This window comes from Erinaceus europaeus, chromosome 15 (genome assembly GCF_950295315.1).
Source record: "Erinaceus europaeus chromosome 15, mEriEur2.1, whole genome shotgun sequence".
NCBI classification, from domain to species: Eukaryota; Metazoa; Chordata; class Mammalia; order Eulipotyphla; family Erinaceidae; genus Erinaceus; species Erinaceus europaeus.
The window spans coordinates 94,105,463-94,126,943 of record NC_080176.1 but is presented as its reverse complement, the minus strand read 5'-3'; the positions used below and the strand labels follow the sequence as shown (position 1 = coordinate 94,126,943).

Sequence of the window (21,481 nt, the reverse complement as noted above, 5' to 3'; positions counted from 1 at the left end):
CATAGACATAGACATAGTCATAGACATAGACTAGACATAGTCATAGACATAGACTAGACATAGACATAGTCATAGACATAGACTAGACATAGACATAGTCATAGACATAGACTAGACATAGACATAGTCATAGACATAGACTAGACATAGACATAGACATAGACATAGACATAGACATAGACATAGACATAGACATAGACATAGACATAGACATAGACATAGACATAGTCATAGACATAGACTAGACATAGACATAGTCATAGACATAGACTAGACATAGACATAGACATAGTCATAGACTAGACATAGACATAGTCATAGACATAGACTAGACATAGACATAGTCATAGACATAGACTAGACATAGTCATAGACATAGACTAGACATAGACATAGTCATAGACATAGACTAGACATAGACATAGACATAGTCATAGACATAGACTAGACATAGTCATAGACATAGACTAGACATAGACATAGTCATAGACATAGACTAGACATAAAGAAGACATAGACTAGACATAGACAAGACAGACTAGACATAGATATAGTCATAGACATAGACTAGACATAGGCATAGTCATAGACATAGACTAGACATAGACATAATCATAGACTAGACATAGTCATAGACATAGACTAGACATAAACAAGACATTTTGCATAGAAAAATACATCATGACTTTTGTGACAACCCAATATATGCCTCTGTATCTACATCTAATTTTATTTTAATGCAAAGAGATACAGGGCAAAAGGACTAGAACTCTGTTCTGCTCTGGCTTATCGTGGTGCTGAGGATCAAACCTGGGACCTTAGAGCCTTGTGCAGGAAAGTTTTTTTGAAAAACCACTGTGCTATCTGCCCACTCTCATCGTGTCTCAAATCTGAGCAGCAGTCCAGGGCACCTACAGACCACAGTTACCCACCTGCACCCTGGCCCTATCCTGCCGAGAGCGTGGGACCCAGAGATCATTCCAGGAGAGAGACTGTGGAGAAGCTTTTTCTTTGAGGCCTCCCGCCACAAGCCGCTGTGTTCAGACACCAGGCAGTGGTCATTCAGTGTGACAGTTACAGAAGGGCAGAAAAGCTGAAGGAACGGCGAGGGGCCCGTCCCAGCACCTCCTCTGGAAACTGTCAGTATGGCTGTGGCCAGGCCCCCCTTCTCTTGCTTCCAGGGCACCGTCTGTTCTAGCCTGTTGCTTCTCTCTCTGAAGGGTCTTCTGAATTCTGGGGTCTTCTACCCCTTAGAGTCCAGATCTTCTGCCCAGTATGGGTTTCACAGAAGAGGAGGAGGAAGAGGAGGAGGTGGGGAGAGGAGAAAGTGGAGGAGGAGGAGGGGGCTGAGAGAGGGGAGCCTGTCATGAGGGCAGGGGGAGAAAGAAGGTTCTAGAACCCTGGCCTGTGCTGCCTTACACCTGTGCATATGGCAATTCTGGCCTTGGGGTGGCCTTGTGCTGCTGGTGACAGACTTGTCACATACCTGTGGTGGCCCATGTCACCTCCCTATTGCACTGGCTCCCCGAGAGCCCAGGGGCTGCTGGTGTATGTCCCTAGGGCAGGAGCAGTGGCCCAAGTGAGTGCTTCAGCTCACTGCTGAGGTGGCAGAGAAAGGCTCAGCTCCTCCTCTGTCCTCTGCTTTGGCTTCAGCTCCATCCTCCCAGGAGTAGGGGATGCCCACCCAGATCAGAAGGCCAGCCTTGCCTCCTAGCCCTTACTGCTCCACCCTCCATGGGCTCCCTGGGTGCTGTGCCTGGTGCTGAGAGAGGAGAGACCCCACAGCCCTGCCCACCCTCCATGGGCTCCCTGAGTGCTGTGCAGGGTGCTGAGAGAGGAGACACCCCACAGCCCTGCCCACCCTCCATGGGCTCCCTGGGTGCTGTGCCTGGTGCTGAGAGAGGAGACACCCCACAGCCCTGCCCACCCTCCATGGGCTCCCTGGGTGCTGTGCCTGGTGCTGAGAGAGGAGACACCCCACAGCCCTGCCCACCCTCCATGGGCTCCCTGGGTGCTGTGCATGGTGCTGAGAGAGGAGACACCCCACAGCCCTGCCCACCCTCCATGGGGCTGCATTTGTCACAGGACAGGTGTCATTCTGTGTCCCAGGCCCCCTGAACACATGGTGTGGTCCCAGCACAGTTATGAGAGCCCCTGCTCATACTTGGAGGTGGGGAGGAGGAGAATTGGACTGCTGAGGGGGCAGGGCCTCTGGTGCCCTAACCCTGCCCTGGGTCCTGGGCCCCCTACTTGGTGGAGTAGCTTCCTTGTTCCAGATCTGATCTTAGGAGACTTTCACTCTTTCTGTCACCTCCTTTTTTTCATTTTTTATTGTGATGTATAATGGTTTGCAAGATTGTAAGCTGACAGGGTCTAGCTCCACACCACACCCACTACCAGAGTTCTCATCCTCCCACCTCCCAAAGACAACAAGTAACCACCAGAGTTCTCAAAAAAATTAGAGACAGTTTGCTTCCCTCCTTTTCTCTCTCTCTCTCTGTCTGTCTGTCTTTATCTTCAAGTTCCTGTGTCCCACCTTTCTAGACTCTACACATGAGTGAAACCACCTGGCAGTTGTCTTTCATCTCTTATGTCCCTAACCATCATCACCTCCAGTTCCATCCGTCTTGTCCCCAAGGACACACTCTCATCTGTTTTGACGGCAGAGTAGTATTCCACGGAGTCTGGATCCCGTGACTTCTCCATCCCATCATCTATGGGTGGGCGTCTGGGCTGCGTCCACTCTCGGGGCAGTGTCCTATCTAATGAGAGTCTGAGTGTCCACTGGATAAGTGCCGAGAGTGGTGTTGCTTGGTCATGAGGTGACTCCATGCTTATTTGTTTGAGGACTGTCCACACAGCCTTCTAGAGGGGCTGCCCCCGCCTGCATCCCCCCAGCAGTGGGGCAGAGTCCCTTCTCTCCACAACCTCACCGACACCTGTCATTTCCTGGTTTGTTGATGGAAGCCCTTCTCTTGGGTGAGATGGGATCTCAGTGTGGTGTTAATTAGCATTCTTTAAATGAAGTGGAGCATATCTTCATATCATCTACTGGGTCATTAGGAAAACTCATGACATTTTTTTCTGCAAAAATGCATCATGACTTTTCTAACCATCTTATGTCTTTTAGGAGAAGCAGGGAACATGCTCAGAGCCTCATGCAGGTGTGACTCCACTGCTGAACAGCCTGTGTGAGCAGACTCTGAAAACTATCTCTCAGGGAGAGTGAGAGACAGGAGAAAGAGACAGAAAGAGGCAGAGAGGGACCCACATTCAGCCTCACTCCACCATCTGTGGCATTTCTCCGGTGCCTCCATGGTGCTCCCAGGTGGTCATGGGACTTGAACCCCAGACCCCCTGTATGGCCAGGCATGCACTCTGCCTGCTGAGCTCTCTCCAGACCCCCTAAGTTGTGTTTTTAACCTCATTTGCGGTTGCCATGAACTCTGGCCTGTAGCCTGTCCTACATGCAAAAGGACCCTAAAGCCAGAGCCCCCCCGAGTCATGTCCCCCCCAGCACCAGGAGCTGGTCTGCCAGTGCCTAGAATCTGGGGGTGTCAGGGAGTCAGTCAGTGGGCTCGCTTGTTACTTAATATGTTGCTTTACGAACCATTACTGATGCTTCTGTTCTCTAGTCCAAGGCCAGTAATCGGCAGATTTTCCAGAATCAATAGACCGTGCGCTAAATTGCCACAGACTCAAAGCTTCTGATGGGCCTTTGGAGTGAGCCGCTGAGCCTCCTGTCCCTTTGATGTGGCTTCACTATTTGATGGGAGGGGGTCTTCTCTCCCTTCCACGTGCTAAGAAAAGGCACTTCAGTGAGGCTGAAAAGCCGGCACAATGTAACTGAAAGTCACCCCACACATATGCCCACTTCTCTCTTTATATTTCATTAGTGAATTCATATTGATTTGCAAAATTGTAAGAGAATAGGGGTCTAATTCCACCCCCGTTGCCACCGCCAGAGTTGTGTGTCCTGTGTCCCCATTCCCTCCGCTGGAAACTGCAGTGGTTCTCCCCAGGCCACAGACATGGGCTGACTAGTATATATCCATTTCCTCACCCCCCTGTCTTTTCCTATGGTCCTACTTCTCTTCCTTTTTAAAAAAAAATATATTTATTTATTTTACCTTTTGTTGCCCTTGTTTTTTTTTTAATTTATTTTCCCTTTTGTTGCCCTTGTTGTTTTATTGTTGTAGTTATTATTGTTGCTGATGTCGTCATTGTTGGATAGGACAGAGAGAAATGGAGAGAGCAGGGGAAGACAGAGGGGGAGAGAAAGACAGACACCTGCAGACCTGCTTCACCGCCTGTGAAGCGATTCCCTGCAGGTGGGGAGCCGGGGGCTCGAACCGGGATCCTTACACTGGTCCTTGTGCTTTGCGCCACCTGCGCTTAACCTGCTGTGCTACTGCCCGACCTCCTGCCCTTGTTTTTTATTGTTGTTGTAGTTGTTGTTACTGATGTCATTGTTGTTAGGTAGGACAGAGAGAAATGGAGAGAGGAGGGGAAGACAGAGGGGGAGAGAAAGACACCTGCAGACCTGCTTCACCGCCTGTGAAGTGACTCCCCTGCAGGTGGGGAGCCAGGGGCTCAAACCGGGATCCTTCTGCCGGTCCTTGCACTTTGCGTCGCGTACACTTAACCCGCTGCGCTACTGCCCGACTCCCCTTCTCTTCCTTTCTAAGTCATATCTACACCTACCTGTTACTACATCTAAATGTCATTCCTTTTTTCCTTTTCTTTCTCTGAGTCCTGATGGAATCGGGGTTCAGAGCCCTCTGGGCATCTTCCCCTGACATTTCTCCCCTCTGGGAGTCTGGATCGAAATTCTTTATGGGGAGCACAAGGTGGGAGGTCTGGCTTCTGTCATTGCTTCTCCGCTGGACATGGGTGTTGGCAGGTGGATCCACACCCCCAGCCTGTGTCTGTCTGTCCCTAGTGGGGCAGGGCTCTGGGGAGGGGAGGCTCCAGGACACATGGGTGAGGGCGTCTGCCCAGGGGGGTCAGGATGGCGTCATGATGGCATCTGCAACTGGGTGGCTGAAAGGCATCAAGATATTAAGCAGGACAAAGTGTTTAATAAACAGGAACCAAAAAGTAGGAGCAGAGCAGGTGAGAACAGGGGTCTTGGGACCCCACTAGGTGACAAGATTATAAGTGGCCTAGGAGGTGGCAGTTTCCTTTCTCTGCTGTGCAGTTTGTCTAGGCTGTAGAGGGATAAGTATGGGGCTGTGTAGGAAAGTATATTCAGAAAAGACACACTGTGGCAAAGGTGTGTTGTGACACTGGAAAGGCCTTAGTGGGAATGCTGGGTGAGTTGCATTGGCCAGATGACACATAGCTGGACACATTTCATCCTCCAGTCCTGTGACATGAATGTCAGTATTCTCCCAAGGTCACACAGAATACCCCCCCGGGCAACACTGTACCGCATGTTGTAATTCACTTTGTCACCTGCGCATGTTGTAATTTGCTTTGTCACCTAGCCAGGTGACAGAGATCACAGGGAAAGATCACAGCTAAATGCACACAGCTCCAATACTCACCGTAGCCAAAATACACTGTCAGCCTAAAGGCCCAGTGGCGGGTGATGAAGAGATCATGAAATGCGTAGCCAGTGAAATGCTACTCTGCCAAAGCGCAAGGACCTGTGTAAGAATTCTGGTTCAAGCCCCCAGCTCTCCACCTGCAGGGGAGTCGCTTCACAGGTGGTGAAGGAGGTCTGCAGGTGTCTGTCTTTCTCTCCCCTCTCTGTCTTCCTCTCCTCTCTCCAGTTCTCTCTGTCCTATCCAACAAGGATGACATCAATAACAATAACTATAGCAGCAATAAAAAGACAACAAGGGCAACAAAGAAAATAAATAAATAAAAGACTTAAAAAATTTCTTTTTAAAAAGACAGCATTGTGTCGTCTGGGACAAAGCAGGTGGGGACAGGAGGTGATGACACAAAGTGACATGAGTACAAGCCGAGGGACGGCCCCTGTGTGACTTCACTCGTGTGGCATAGAGATCACGGGAGCGAACAGACTTACGGGGAAGAAACAACAGAACAGCCATGAAACTAGGGCTTCTTAGACTCTGTGGAAACTGTGGTTCTTATCATGGGGGTTGGAGGTGGGACCTGGGGCTGTTGGTGGCTGCACAGATATGGGTGGCTAACTATGCTCTTGGAATCTCCCAGCCTGGCGACCCAGTGGCAAATCGCTAATAACCGAAAGGTCCTTTCTGCTCTGAGAGTGCTGACTGAGCTGCTCTACTCGGCCTTTGTCTGGTTTGTTCTTCATTTGATAGAAACAGAGAAATCAAGAGTAGAGAGGGAGAGAGAAAGACACCTACAACACGGCTTCACTGCTAAGTTCTCCCCCTGCAGGTGGGACCAGGGGCTTGAACCTGGGTCCTCGTATACAGTAATGTGTGCATTCTGCCAAGCGCACCGCCCCCCCCCCATTTCATGAGCCCCACCCTTTTGATGTCTTCAGTCTGAGTATGAATATGTCCGTCATCACACCGTGGGTGAGGATCAGGGCACTCAGCACGAATGCAGCCTGCCCAGTCCTCCCCGTGCACCGCGCCACCTCCGTAGGGTGTCTGTATTGCCGCCGTCTCCTGGAGAAAGTTCCACTGCACTTGGGGGAGGGAAGGCCATCCCAAAGGACTTTAGGCTCACACAGTGCCACCTCTGGCTTTTGGGGGTACCTTCGTTGTTGTTTTCGACGGGTTATGTTGTTTTCACCCGGCTGGCTTCACGGGCGGGTAACAGATGACCAGGGACTCATGGTTGAGCTGTAGGCAGTATCTTTATTCATGCAGGACGCAGCACAATCTAAGACGAGCTAAGCTAAACTCAAGGTAAAGTACAACTCACAATGCTGTCTTTATATATACTTGCCAAATAGGGTGGAAACAGGATGTGACATAGAGAGGGTGGAGAGAAAAGTGACTGGTGAAAATCAGGGTGTGACAAAGAAGGGATCAGGGTGTGACAAAGAGGGGGCAGATTAGGCGAGAATCCTATCACTGAACCACAAATGCCCTGGAGGGAGGGTGGAACTTGTTAACAGTGGTTATGTAAATAGAATAGTGTTAGGCAGGGGGGATTTAAACCAAATGAAACAGAAGGAGTCTCATGCATACCAACACTTCATCGGTTAAATAAAAACAGCCTCTTCCTCTTAACGCACCTGCCTGGAAGACGCATTCATCAGACGTGCGTGAACAAGCCCAGGGCTCCGTGCGCCTGCTTCGGCCCAGGCTACCTTGGCCCCGTGACTCCATCATGTACAGTTCGCCAGAGACAGAGACATCACTGCATCTCCCACCATCCATGGTGCTTCCAGGAAGGGCCTCAGAGCCTCCTGCTCGGAAGGCATGCACCCTGCCTGCTGAACCACCTCCCTGGCCTGATAGTAACCTTTTGTGTCTGTCTGTCTGTCTGCCTGTCGTGAGCAGCATCCTGGTGGGGAAGAAGTCCTGCGGGAGCAAGCTGGAGGTGATGCCACCGAGAACTTTGAGGATGTGGGCCACTCCACAGATGCCAGAGAGCTGTCCAAGACCTACATCATCGGGGAGCTTCACCCCGTGAGTGCTCAGGGCAGCAGGCTGCGCGTGGGGGGCGGCACTTGGTCTGTTACCCAGAGCCTCTCAGATGTACCTTCCTCAGGTATATCTCTAATTACTGCTAGGATTTTATCGCCTCCAGAGTTATTGCTGGGCTTGGTGCTAGCACTAGAGTCCACGCTCCCTTCCCCCTTCGATTTTGATTCAGTAGAGACAGAGGGAAATTGAGGGAGGAGAGGCAGATAGAGAGGGACCGAGCAGAAAGAGAACCTGCAGACCGTCGCTGCTTGTGAAGCTTCCTCCCTGCAGGTGGGGAGCAGGGCATTGAACCCGGGTCCTTGCACATAGCACTAGGTGCGGGTAGCCAGATGCGCCACCACCTAGCTCCCAACAATGAGCTTTTGAAAGAGTGGCAGCCAGAGTAGTGACAGGACCCCAGCCCTGCATACCTGGAGTCCCCATGGCCACAGGGTCAACCCCTGCCACCACCTCTGCCAGAGCAGGTTCTTCTCTCTCTCTCTGTCTCTCTGGTCTTTTTAGATTTTAGACAGAAGAATCCCGAGCGCTAACCATTCAGCAGCCGCACTTTGCGTGTGTAAATTCCTACTTATAAGGAGTGCTTTGCCATTGGGGTGTTTTGTAAGCGCTTTTCCCCTTCCTTCCCTCACGTGCTTTAGTTTATTTATTTTTTCTCTTTGTCTCGCAGGACGACAGGTCAAAGATCGCCAAGCCTTCGGTGAGTGTGGGCATTGGAGGTCTCGCTGGCTGGAGGAGGGCTCCTGACGGTGCTTCGATCTCATCAGGCGGGTTGCTGGGGGGGGGCCGAGGGCCAAGCTTTCTAGGGAGTGGGTGTGTCATCTGTGGACTCAGCAGACTGATTTTGCCCACAGACCAGCCATTCTGCCTTGTTCAGGCAGCTTGCGTGTGAGACTTTCGGCACTAACAGTGTCCTCACCGTAACTGTCAGGCGGCGTCTCTGAAAGGGGCGCTGGGCTCCCCACCCTCAAGGCTCTGGCACAGGCCTGACTTTTAGAGACCGGAAGATCTGATTGGGCGCCTAGCTCTGTAAGCCTCGCACACCCCATCTTTTTCCTCTCTGTGTCTCCCGAAGCAGTTCAGTCAGTATCTGCTGCACGGATTTAATGTGAACTAGATCACTTTGTAATGCACACCTCCCAGGGGCAGGAAACCCCTTCTAGCCATTTTACATTCTGCCTGCCAAGCCTCTCGGCATGACTGAGCATCCCCCTTGTATGTGGACATGATTCCAGAGTAAGAAACGATGGCCCGTGTGCTGCTAGAAAGCACAGGCTAGGGGTCTGGGTGGTGGCGCACCTGATAGAGCATGCACGCTGCAATGTGCAAGGACCCGGGTTCAAGCCCCTGGTCTTCTCCTGCAGGGGAGAAGCTTCAGAAGTGGTGAGCAGGTGTCTCTTTTTTTTTTTCTCTCTCTCTCTCCCTCTCCCCTATTGAGGTCTGTCTCTATGCAGTAAATAAGTAAAATAGATTTTTTTAAAAGTACAAAATGGTTGCTGGCCTGTGATTAAAGGACTTTGCCGTGAGTCAAAACAGTTGTGCAATTTTTTCACCTGGCCTTGGGTGCTTGAACCCATTAGAGAGAGCACAGCAGCGAGGGCCAGGCAGTGGCACACCGAGCTAAGTAGTAGGAAGTGCATGGACCAGCGCAAGGACCCAGGTTTGAGTCCCAGCTCCCCATCTGTAGAGGGAAGCTTCACAAGTAGTGATGCAGGTCTGCAGGTCTCTCTCTCTCTCCCTCTTCCTCCCTCCCTCCCCTCTCAATTGCTCTCTGCCCTATGCAATAAAATGGAAAAAATGGCTGTCATATATATCATACATATATGTAGAGAGAGAGGACATCTTGGGTTCTGAGTGGGATTCGGGGATAGATGGCAGGGGAGCTCTGCTGTGGCTCATAAACCCTTCACTTTTTTTTTTTTTATTCATTTATTTATTTTCCCTTTTGTTGCCCTTGTTTTATTATTGTTGTTGTTGATGTCGTCATTGTTAGATAGGACAGAGAGAAATGGAGAGAGCAGGGGAAGACAGAGAGGGGGAGAGAAAGACAGACACCTGCAGACCTGCTTCACCGCCTGTGAAGCGACTCCCCTGCAGGTGGGGAGCCGGGGGCTCGAACCGGGATCCTTGTGCTTTGCGCCACGTGCGCTTAACCCGCTACGCTACTGCCTGACTCCCAACCCTTCACTTTTTAGCTCCAACAGATCAGATCAGTGAAAGGCTGTGTCCACCCCCAGAGCCCCAGAACACAGGAAAAGTCTTGTGAAATGCTGTGCCGTGCACAGTGACTGTGCTCTGAGCCCTTCCTTTCCCTTTCCAAAACCTTGCTGTGGGCGGAGCAGCAAGAAGATAAAGGATGGACTTTGGCGGTTCAGTCACCACCCTGCTGCGAGAATCCTCATGTCAGTCAGTCAGTGTGTGTGACTTTTGCTCCCTTGGGGGAGAGGCTGCCCTTTGGAGCCCTGGAGTTCTCTGATGCGTGCAGTGCTGGCTGCTAGGTGACCCCTGTGTTCATGACTGGGGTGTAGACCGCCCAGCTCATGCCAGTGACCGGATAAGGCTCTTTAGCGGAGCCCCAGAAGCTGGGAGCCTCGCTCCCAGGCTGAAGGCAGCAGCCAGAGCTCTGGCTGAGCCCAGCTCCCCCACAGCTGCCTTCTGTCCCAGTTGTCTCCTCCCTTCGGCTCTCAGGAGCTGGCCTCTGCTCCCACGCCTGGGGGGACCAGAGCCAGGACCTTGCCCACTCCCTCTCTCACTTGGCCCCTGGCCCTGATGACTGTCCTCTCTGCTCTGAACCTTGGATCTGCGTGATAAAATGCAGTGGCTGGCTCGAGCTGCCTGAGGGGAGCTCAGTGTCACCATATCTGAGATCTTTGCGGACATCGTGATTGTGCACGTTTAATTCAGCAAGTGTGTCCGTCTGTCCATTCCCCCCACCCACCCTCATCCAGCCTCTGCCTGGACATAACTGAGGACAGTACCTTTTCTTTGGGTGGCTGTTGTCAGAGCCGTGGCTCTGCCTCTATCCCTGTGGGGACAGCCTCTCAGGGAGGAAGGGAGTCTCATTCAGACTTTGTTCCAAGCTCTGACCTTCCTCAAGGTCAGAGAACCACAGCTGGCCCCATCCCAGGCTTGGCAGCTGCAGGCCTCCAAGCCATGCAGCCTCTTAGAGTGCTTCTCTTTCTCCCTTCCTCCCTTCCTTCCTTCCCTTTTTTTTTTTTTTCAGTTTTCTTATTATCTTTATTTATTTATTGGATAGAGACAGCCAGAAATAGAGAGAGAGGGGGAAATAGAGAGGGAGAGAGATAGAGACACCTGAAGCCCTGCTGCACCACTCACAAAGGTTTCCCCTGCAGGTGGGAGCTGGGGGCTTGAACCCCGGTCCTTGCACATTGTAACATGTGCACTCAACCAAGTGTGTCACCACCCGGCCCTAATTCTTCTTCTTTTTTTCTTTTTCTTTTCTTTTTTTTTTTCCTCCAGAGTTATTGCTGGGGCTCAGTGACAGTGCTATGAACCCACCGCTTCCAGCAGCCTTTTTTTTTCCCCTTTTTTATTGGATAAGACAGAAATTGAGAGGGGAAAGGAGGGGAGAGAGGAAGAGAAAAAGAGACACCTGCAGACCTGCTTCACCTCTCACGAAGCTTTCTCCCTGCAGGAGAGGAGCAGGGGACTCAGACCCAGGTCCTTGTGCATGGCAACATGTTCACTTAACCAGGTGCACCACCACCTGCCCCTGCATTTTCGAGTGAGAGACCATGACTAGGATTTGAGGAAAACCTTCCCGCAGCGGGCCACACCAAGTCAGAGGAGCTCACACAGGAGACGGTTCATGTTCTTGAGAGCTAGACGTGGAGACCCTCTCCATCAGGGTATCTGGTCCCCGTTTGTGGCTGACAGGTGTGTGTGAGACACACGGGGGTCCAGTCCAGGCCCCTCTGCACATCTTTCTCACCCCCAGTGCTCAAGGGCCACCTGGGGTTGCTTGAACCCTCAGGCCTCCTCCATGCAGCCTGGCCAGAGACATAGCTGCAGGCTGGCGCTCATAGCAAGGCATCTTCCTCGGCCAGTTTTTAATTACATTTGTTTCTTGTTTATTGCTACCAGGGTTATCTCTGGGGCTTGATTCCTGCACAGGGAATTCACTGACCCCACCAGCTGCTGCTTCTCCCTCTTTCTCCTCTTCCTCCTCCTCCTCCTCCTTTTTTTTTTTTTTTTAATCTCCCAGAGCCCTGCTCAGCTCTGGCTGATGGTGGTGCTGGGTTTGAACCTGGGACCTCAGAACTTCAGGCATCAGAGTCTTTTTGCGGAACCATTATGCTGTCTCCCCAACCCTTTCATTATTTTTTTATTCCCCCCTCCCTTGGTTATTTGATAGAACATAGAGAAGTTGAGAGGAGACAGGGAGATGGAAAAAGAGAGAGAAAGAGAAGGAGAAACACCTCGAGGCTTGAACCCAGGTTCTTGTGTGTGGTAACGTGTGTGCTGTAACAGGTGTGTCCTTCTGGCCCCGCCACCTCGGCTTCTGTTGGGCATTTCGGGGTTCACCACCCAGTGTGGCATCCTCAGCACCCCCCCCCCCCAGCTATTGTGTTTCCGTCTCAGAACTGATCGTACCTCTCTTCTTATACCTGAATGCTACCTTTGTGTACTTGGCGGTTTCTAGTAATCCTTGGTAATTCGATTGGGGCACGCTGAGTTTGAAACTTGGTATTATTGCAGTTAGGAACTTTGCCAATGCCTAGGCCATAAAAGACTGTCAGGGTGCCCTGTGCTACTTAAAAAAAAAAAGAATGAAATGAAAACATTTTCCTTAAAGGACTAGAAATGAGTTTGAACAAGTGTATGGCTGTCTGTGTGAATGTCTAAAGTTTCTCCCTCTACCGTGTCAGGCATCTTAAAGGCCGTGTCTCAAGGTTGGTGGGCGTTGTGACAGCTCTGGCTCTCTGGGGTTCCCTCCCCTGCCCCTGCGAGTGTGGCTCAGCTTTGCAGACCGCTGCTGCTCCCCTCTGGGGTGTGGCTGACCTGCTTACCGCTGCCTCGCTGCCCTACCTTGTGCCACTAACGCCTTTGCTGGTGTGGAATCTTAAAGAACTAATGCTTAACATGTGTGCAATCCCAGGAAGTGGGAGATTCACGGGACCTTAGCTGTTTGGGGGATATTTTCATTCGTTCATTTTATTATTATTACTATTTTTCTTCCTTTATTTTAACAAATTTACCACTTCCAATAGCCATCCTCCCCCCATTTTTCTCTATTTTATTGGATAGGACAGAGAAAGTGTGAGGGGAGGGAGAGATAGATAGATAGGAAGGGAGGGAGGGAGAGAGACCTGCAGACCTGCTTCACTGCTTGTGAAGTGTCCCCCTTGCAGGTGGAGAGCCGGGACTCAAACCCAGGGTCCTTGCACATGGTAATATGTAGGCGCGCCTAACCAGGTGTGCCACTGCCCAGCCCCTGAATTTTGCTTCCAAAGCTCCCTGCCCCTCTCAGCCCTCACAGTTTCCTGCTGTGGTGCTGCTAAGGAGAAAATGCTGACAGGTGGGAGCCGGGCGGTAGTGCAGCGGGTTAAGTTCACGTGGTGCAAAGCGCAAGGACCGGCGTAAGGATCCCAGTTCGAGCCCCTGGTGGTGACGCAGGTCTGCAGGCGTCTCTCTGTCTCTCTTCCTCTCTGTCTCCCCCATCTCCCCCTTCTCTCTCAATTTCTCTCTGTCTCTATCCAATAACAAATTAAAAAAAGAATAAAGGGAGAAAAAAAAAAAAAGAAAATGCTGACAGGTGCATCCCTCCATCACCACAGAAGATGCCTGCTCATGGCACATCTGCAGTGGAGGCTTCTTGAATCAACAGTCTCAGAGACAAGACCAGGATCTTCGAACTGCCTGTTAGAGTCTAGAAGGCCAGGGAGGTCTCCCACAGAGAAAGGGAGCCATGCCAGAGCACTAGAGCTTCTCCCACTGCCTTAGAACCTCCCATGTGGTGCTGGGACTTTACCCCAGGTCACACGCATGACAAGGCAGGGGCCTTCCCTGGTGAGCTCCTCTCTGGCCCTTTGTTCTTTATATATTTATATTTGAAACTACTACTTATTATTGGAGAGAGACAGTAGGAAATTGAGAAAGGAGGGGGAGATAAAGAGGGAAAAAAACAAAGAGACACCTGCAGCCCTGCTTCGCCACTCGTGAAGCTTTCCGCCTGCAGGCGGGGACCAGGGGGCTTGAACCTGGGTCCTCGCACACTGTAATGTGAGCGCTCAACCATGTGCGCCACCCCGCCTGGCTCCCTCCTTGTTCTTCCTTGCTGTTCGACATGCTTGGGAATGTAGTTTGGGGCCGCCGTCAGTTCACGTAAGATCCAGATGGAACCACCGGTGCTGGTTGGTTTGGAGTCAGCTGCCCGTCGAAGCCCGTGATGGGCGGTGCGGAGGTGTGGATCTGACCCTCCTCTGTGCACTTTGCAGGGGCAAGTCCCCACACGTCTGTCGTGCACCGGACGCTGCACCTTGTGACTCAGCATCTTCCGAGAAAGCCGTGAGACAAGGCATAAGGAGTGAAGAGGCTGTTCTGCCTCTCAGTACTCGTGGATGGGAGCACTGAACGGGATGTGTGTGAGAGCAGGCTCTTAGCCCACGGACCAGGTTTCGGGATAGCTGTCTAACTTCCTTCCCTTTGCCTCTGTTTCAGGAGACTCTGATCACGACGCTGGACTCAAATTCCAGGTGTGTGCTCCTTCCCTTGTAAGGGGTCCTGGGACTGGGGAGTGGAGAGGCATGGGGTCAGAGTTCTCTCCTCATCTGAGCACCTCTGTCATGCCTGGGTCCCTCTTAGAGCATGCCCCACCCCCCCCCCCTTTGTGGCTAGCCCAGTGATCATCTCCACTCTGGGCCCAGACTCAGGGTTCTCTCCTAAATCGTCAGACATGCTCACTCCGGAATGACCCCAGCTCCTCCCGTTTAGGCAGGTCAGGGTGCTTGTTGGGTCTCCTGTCCCCTGCCCCATGGCCTGTCCACCTTCAGATGAACCTCCCACCACCACCTTCCTCGGCATATGGTCGTCTGTGTAACCGCAGTGACCACTAGGCTTCCCTGGCTTCTGTAGACCCTGACCCTGACCTTGAAGCCTGAAATGCGGGGGCCCTGGGACTCCTTGTCTTCATCTTGGTTCACAAACCACAGGGACGCAGTGCACTGATCCACTTACACGGTGGCTCTCGGGCTTGGTTTTCGAACCCAAGTTCAGAACCAAATCGCGAAGCCAAGCACTGGTGCACCTGACTGAGCTCACATGTCACCACTTCCTGGCAAGGAGCCAGGTTTGAGTCCCACTTCCCCGGTCCCCACCCGCGGGGGAAGCTTTGTGAGCGGTGAAGGAGGGCTGCAGGTGTCTGTCTCTCTCTCCCCATCCCTCTCAGTTGCTATCTTCTTCTTCTTCTAGCGTTTGCCCTTCTTCCGTAGCCTGTCAACAGCGTCAGGTTGAAAGCTGTCAGGAGCTGCTTGTTGCTGGCTTTGAAAGTGACTGGGATCCATGTGGATTTAGTCGGCTAGGAAGGATCGTCAGTTGCTATCTGATCTCTATCAAAACAGGAAAGGAAAAAAATTCCTTAAACAAACAAACAAAAAAAAAACCACTTATCAGATCACCTTCCTGCCGGTATCAGTTCACCCTTCTGGCTGAAATGTTCCCCAAGTCTGTTAGGGGTTCTGGAACCTTCCCTGCCTGCCCGCTGCCCCTCCCCTCCCCTCCCCTTTCAATCCATTCCCTTCCAAATGGAACCCGAGAACCCTGCCAAGATGGGAGTTTGCATTAGTGATCTTCGCAGTCTCGATCTCGAGGCAGGACTTGCCTCTGAGTGGGCGGTACTGTGCACAGTCCCGAGGGCTGAGCTGGTGACCGGGCATCTGTATGGACAGTGTGCCCAGCTCTGGCCACCCCCTGACGCCCAGGCCTGGATCCCGACTGCCTCAGGAGTTGCAGGCTCACAGCCAAATGGAATCTCCCCCCGTCTTTCTCCGATGTGACCTCTCAGCTGGATTTTCATGGCTCCCAAAGTCTCCTGGTGAATATGAAGCCAGTGTCTTTTCGATCTGTAACTAGGAGGCACCACTGAAGTACTGGGCCTTGGGTTTGCTTCTGTTTTAGATGTGATGCCAGAGAATGAGTGCCCGGGTGTAAGACACCGCCATGTACTCTCCCTGGCCCACTTGTTTCATTTTCTTTATTTTTTTTTTAATTTTTTTTAATTTTTTTTTAATTTTTTTTTTTTTCCTCCAGGGTCATTGCTGGGCTCGGTGCCTGCACCATGAATCCACCGCTCCTGGAGGCCATTTTTCCCCCTTTTTGTTGCCCTAGTTGTTGCAGCCTCGTTGAGGTCATTTTTGCCATTGTTGACGTTGCTTTGTTGTTGGATAGGACAGAGAGAAATGGAGAGAGGAGGGGAAGACAGAGAGAGAGGGGAGAGAAAGACAGACACCTGCAGACCTGCTTCACTGCCCGTGAAGCGACTCCCCTGCAGGTGGGGAGCCGGGGTCTCGAATCGGGATCCTTACGCCGGTCCCTGCGCTTTGCGCCACATGCGCTTAACCCACTGCGCCACCGCCCGACTCCCTCTTTATTTTTTTAAAAGAATTTATTTATTAATTCATGAGGAAGGAGGAGAGAGAGAACCAGGCATCATTCTGGTACATGTGCTGCAGGGGATTGAATTCCGGACCTCATGCTTGAGAATTCGATGCTTTATGCACTGTGCCGCCTCCCGGACCACTATTTTTCTTATTTATTTATTATTTTTTTCCATCACTCCCATCACCAAAGCTCTGTGTCCCCACCTCCACAGAGACCTCTTTAGTTCTCCCACAGTCTTGAAAGTAGGTTGACTTTTTGTTTTCACATTCATATGCTCGGTTCTCTAGCCTCCACATGAGTGAACACATCCCGTCGCACTGCAGCAGGTGACTGGGTAAAAAAAGGTTTTCATTATTTTTCTGAAAGGAAGACAAAGAGGACAGAGAGGGGTTGGTGGGGAGAGAGATGTCACAGCACAGCTGCACTGATGGAGTTCCCCAGTGCTGGGTGCGTGGTGCTGGGGATTGAACCCAGGGCCGCGGACATGGTCTGCATGCTCTGTCTGAGGAGTTGTCTCCTGGTCTTCCTGCTTCAGTTCTGCTCCTCACAGGCTGTAAATGAGTTTTTCCAGGCAGAATCCCAGGCTGTAGAGCACAGAGCTGGCATCCCTCTCAGTTGCCCCGGGGCCCTGCCCCTACCCCCCCCCCCCCCAGCTCAACTTCACAGCCCAGGGTCTGGGAGCTGCCCTTGGCCAGCAGCCTGCTCAGGACCCTCCCAAGTGGGGAGCCAGGGCTACGGGTCTTCATGCAGTGACAATTTGATCATTTTATTTCCCTCCAGGGTTATTGCTGGGCTCGGTGCCTGCACCGTGAATCCACCGCTCCTGGAGGCCATTTTCTCCCCCTTTTGTTGCCCTTGTTGTTGTAGCCTCATTGTGGTTATTATTATTATTGCCATTGTTGATGTTGTTCGTTGTTGGATAGGACAGAGAGAAATGGAGAGAGGAGGGGAAGGCAGAGAGGGGGAGAGAAAGACAGACACCTGCAGACCTGCTTCACCGCCTGTGAAGCGACTCCCCTGCAGGTGGGGAGCTGGGGGCTCGAACCGGGATCCTTAGGCCGGTCCTTGTGCTCTGTGCCACGTGCGCTTAACCCACTGCGCTACCGCCCGACCCCCAATTTTATCATTCTTACTGATCTTCTTGAGTCAGAGATGAGAGATGCAACAGCACTGCTCCACCATCCATGGACGTCCCTCGGTACCTGCATGGTACTCCCATGTGGTACCAGGACTCCAGCCCCAGGCCTCATGCACAGCAGGGCGTGTGCAGGCGCTGTTTAGAATTCTCCGTTTTCACTTCTTGGCACTGGGGATGGAGCCCAGGGCTCACAGTCCATGAGGAGTAAGTGCCTTATTACTGACCCCCAAGGTTCCCTTTCCCCCGGAGCCTGAGCCTCATGCATGCGGAATTTCATTACTTCTGGGACAATTGTTTTTAGTTTAGATAAAGAGGGAGATACCACAGTACCAGTACCAGAACTTCCCCCAGTGACAGAACACCTCCCGTGGGGTATCTGGGTTATTGCACAGCAAGGCACATACCCAGCTCTGCTTGTGCGTACACACACACACACCAGTTTTTTTTAAATCCATTTTTGTTAGTGATTTAATAGCGATTTACAAGATAATAGGGTCTGGCTAATTTGCAGGCAAGGAGCCTTAGCCCAGTGCCAGGACCCTGAGATCTGACACGGCTCGGGGTTGAGAGGAAATGAGTTTTGAGTCCCCAGACAGTTGATCGGGGGATGCTGGAGGGACACACCCACTTCCTGAGATGGGACAGTGTCGGGTGTACAACCCTGATCAGAACTCCGGGCACAGTATTTCTTGGTAAGATGACGCCTCACATCAGAAAAGGAAGATCAAAGATGCCTTGAGGTAAACACATTTGAGGAGCAAAATGTCAGGGCACAAATGACCTTCAAGGTGGAGGAGACATCCAGTGTGTTGCCCCTTGATCACAGTAAGTCTCTGTCTGAGTGTCTCTAGTCAGGGCGTCTCTGAAGCCTCGGGAAATACTGGCTTATTCTCAGATTAGTGATTTTTAGTCTACGGCTAAGGCCCTCCCCCACCACACACACACACACACACACACACACCCTCACACTCACACTCACACACACACGCATACACACTCACACCCTCACACACACTCAAACACACACACACACTCACACACACACTCATACACACTCACACACACATACACACACACACTCACACACACACTCATACACTCACACACTCATACACTCACACACTCACACACACTCACACGCACACACACACACTCACACACTCATACACTCACACACACTTATACACACACACTCATTCACACACACACTCACACTCATACACTCACACTCACACTCATACACACACACTCACACACTCATACACTCACACACACACTCACACTCACACACACACACACACTGCTCCTCTGAGGGTTTGTCAGTCAACCCTCCTCCCACTATGGTACTGCAGGGAATTGAATTTAGGGCTCGGGAGCCTCAGGCCTAGAGTCTCTGCAGAACCTTTATGCGCTTCCCTGCCCCTCACATCTAATCTCTGAGCCACACCTCCACCTGTTTCACCTTCTGGGTGTACTTCCTTTCTCCTCTTCCTTCTCAGATAAGAGGAAGGGCTCCTGACTCCCTCGGGTGTTCTCTGGAACACACCAAAGTAGCTGTTTTGTTTCCTTTCTCTCTCTCTCTCTTTTTTAAATCTGTGATGAATAGTGGATTATAAGATGACAGGGCCTCGTTCCACCCCACACCCACTACCAGAGTTCTCACAGGTCTTAGAAACAGCTTACTGGCTTTTTTTTTTTTTTTGGCTTGTTTGGTTGGTTTTTTCCCTCAAGTTCACGTGCATTCATTCTCTGCGAGTGAAACCATCACCTGGCAGCTGTCTTTCGTTTCTACTTATTTCACGAAGCATCATCGCCTCCAGTTCATCCACTTTGTCCCCAGGGACACAATCTCATCTGTTTTGACTGCAGAGTAATATTCCACACAGCACATCTCCCATAACTTATTCCTAATCACTGACCCAAATAGAAAGAAAGCGGGGGTGGGGGGGGGGACACTGAAGCCTGCTGCCACCCTCCACATGGTCCCTGGACTTTGCACGCACTGAGGCCCGCACACCATTGAATGAGCCCCTCGGCCCGACAGGAGGAAAGAAAGCCACTGCAGTGAACTTGGGAGTAGTGGCCTGCAGGGGGTGCCCTCTCACTTCAGTCACACGCCCCCGGCTGGGTGACAGGTGCTGTTGCTGCACTGTGGTGGCCCTGGGGGGTGCGGTGGGGGGGCTTCGAGTGGGGTCCTGCGGGGGCCGTGCCTGCATTGCTCGAGCGGCCTCAGATCAGCGAGGTCACAGCGCCCGCCCGCCAGGGAGGTGAGGCATCCCCCCCCCTCACTGTCCATTCTTGTCTTCCAGCTGGTGGACCAACTGGGTGATCCCCGCCATCTCGGCGCTGGCCGTGGCCCTGATGTATCGCATCTACACGGCAGAGGACTAGCAGCAGCTGCCCCACAGGGAGACCTGGCCCCTAGGAGTCACCTCCGCCAGGAGCCACCTGCCAAGGACACGCCGTGCCCCCTCCCCAGCCCCGAGAGTGCCTTCATAATCACTGATGTGTATCCTGGTGTCTTGGCACCCGTGACCCGCTTGTTGTAGGGTGATCACCTGCAAATATACCTGGATTTCAGAGAACTCCACCGTGCGCGCACGTGCCTTCTCCGCCACCGAGAGCCTCTGGGGGCTCGGGGTGGCCCACTGTCGGGTCCCACAGAGTCCCCGTGTCTGCAGGTGCTCCATGCCTGCTCTGCTTCCTGTCTGCTTACAACTCTCCTGTTAAGGAAAACCCATCCGGGCCAAGGGGCTCATTCAGTAGCGCGCGGGCCTCAGCGTGTGCAAAGTCCAGGGACCATGTGGAGGGTGGCGGCAGGCTTCAGTGTCGTCCCCTCTCCCCCTTCGCTTTATCTCCCGATAAAACTTGGAGGTGTTTGGACCTGGGAGCAGTGCCAGGCATGCTCAGAGGCTTGAGTTCACTCCCCAGTGTTGGGCATTAGAAAAAGAAAAGAAATGGGGCCGGGTGGTGGCACACCTGGTTGAGCACACATGTCACCATACACAAGGAATCGGGTTTGAGCCTTTGGTCCCCGCCCGCAGGGGGAGAGCTTTGTGAGTGGGGAAGCAGTATTGCAGGTGTCTCTCTCCCTCTCTGTCTCCTTCCCTCTTGATTTCTGGCTGTCTCTATCCAATAAATAAACCAAGATTTTACAATAAATAAAGACAGTGATGTTGGTGCACCAGGGCACTAGAGTAGGAATATCCCAGTAAGAGCCAACTCAGGCCAGGATGGCTGTGGGGACCCAGGTATGAAAGAGAGTCACTTACACCCTCTTACTTATGAGTTTCTGTGTTTCAGTTAGAAACATTTACCGGGGGAGTCAGGCAGTAGGTAGTGCAGCAGGTTAAACGTACGTGTCGTGAAGCACAAGGACTGGCGTAAGGATCCCGGTTCAAACCCCTGGCTCCCCACCTGCAGGGGAGTCGCTTCACAGGCGGTGAAGCAGGTCTGCAGGTGTCTGTCTTTCTCTCCCCCTCTCTGTCTTCCCCTCCTCTCTCCATTTCTCTCTGTCCTATCCAACAACAGCAATAACAATAAAACAAGGGCAACAAAAGGGAAAATAAATTTTAAAAAAATTTTAAAAGAAATAGAGACGGGTAAGGGAAAGAGACACCTGCAGCACTGCTCTACCACTTATGAAGCTCCCCCTACAAATGGGGGCGGGGGATTTGAACCTGGGTTCTCGTGCATGGTGACGTGTGTGCGTTCAACCGAAGGGGCATAGGTACCTCTGTTCATCATTCACAAGTCAGAGAAGCAGATGAGTGCCCCTCAACGATGGCTGGATGAAGGAGTTATGGGATATAGACCCCCCCCACACGGAATACTACTCTGCAATCAAAAATGATTCTGTGTCCTCTGGGAACCAAGCAGATGGCACTGGAGGTGACAAGGAGACATTTTTAGAGATGTATTTATTTCGTGAGAGAGGACATGACTGCTCTGACATTTGGTCGTGCTGGGGATTGAACCCAGGATCTCTCTGGTCTCAGGCAGGCAACTCTAGAGTGCTCTAACAGGCCGGGCTAGCTCCCAAGCCTGTTTATTCATCAATCACTGACTGACAACCAGAGCATCACCCCCACATGAGGATGGACTCGGGCTCGCACCCCAGCACCCC

The 21,481-nt window shown here is 52.0% G+C and overlaps 1 protein-coding gene across 3 annotated transcripts in view; it reads left to right on the top strand.

Moving 5' to 3' along the window:
- LOC103111301 (cytochrome b5) overlaps positions 1–19,945 on the top strand; it is a 39,366-nt gene extending 19,421 nt beyond the window's left edge. Inside the window, exons 2-5 of one of the 3 annotated variants that reach the window (XM_007520578.3) lie at positions 7,455–7,583; positions 8,269–8,298; positions 14,280–14,314; positions 19,665–19,945. In XM_007520578.3, the coding sequence (XP_007520640.1) occupies positions 7,455–7,583; positions 8,269–8,298; positions 14,280–14,314; positions 19,665–19,746 (276 nt within the window). In that variant the 3' untranslated portion in view covers positions 19,747–19,945. Of the gene's footprint in view, positions 1–7,454; positions 7,584–8,268; positions 8,299–11,253; positions 11,377–14,056; positions 14,120–14,279; positions 14,315–19,664 lie in introns of those variants that run through there. The other 2 variants (XM_060174052.1, XM_060174051.1) reach the window with 2 other exon arrangements.
- Positions 19,946–21,481: the final 1,536 nt, after the last annotated feature.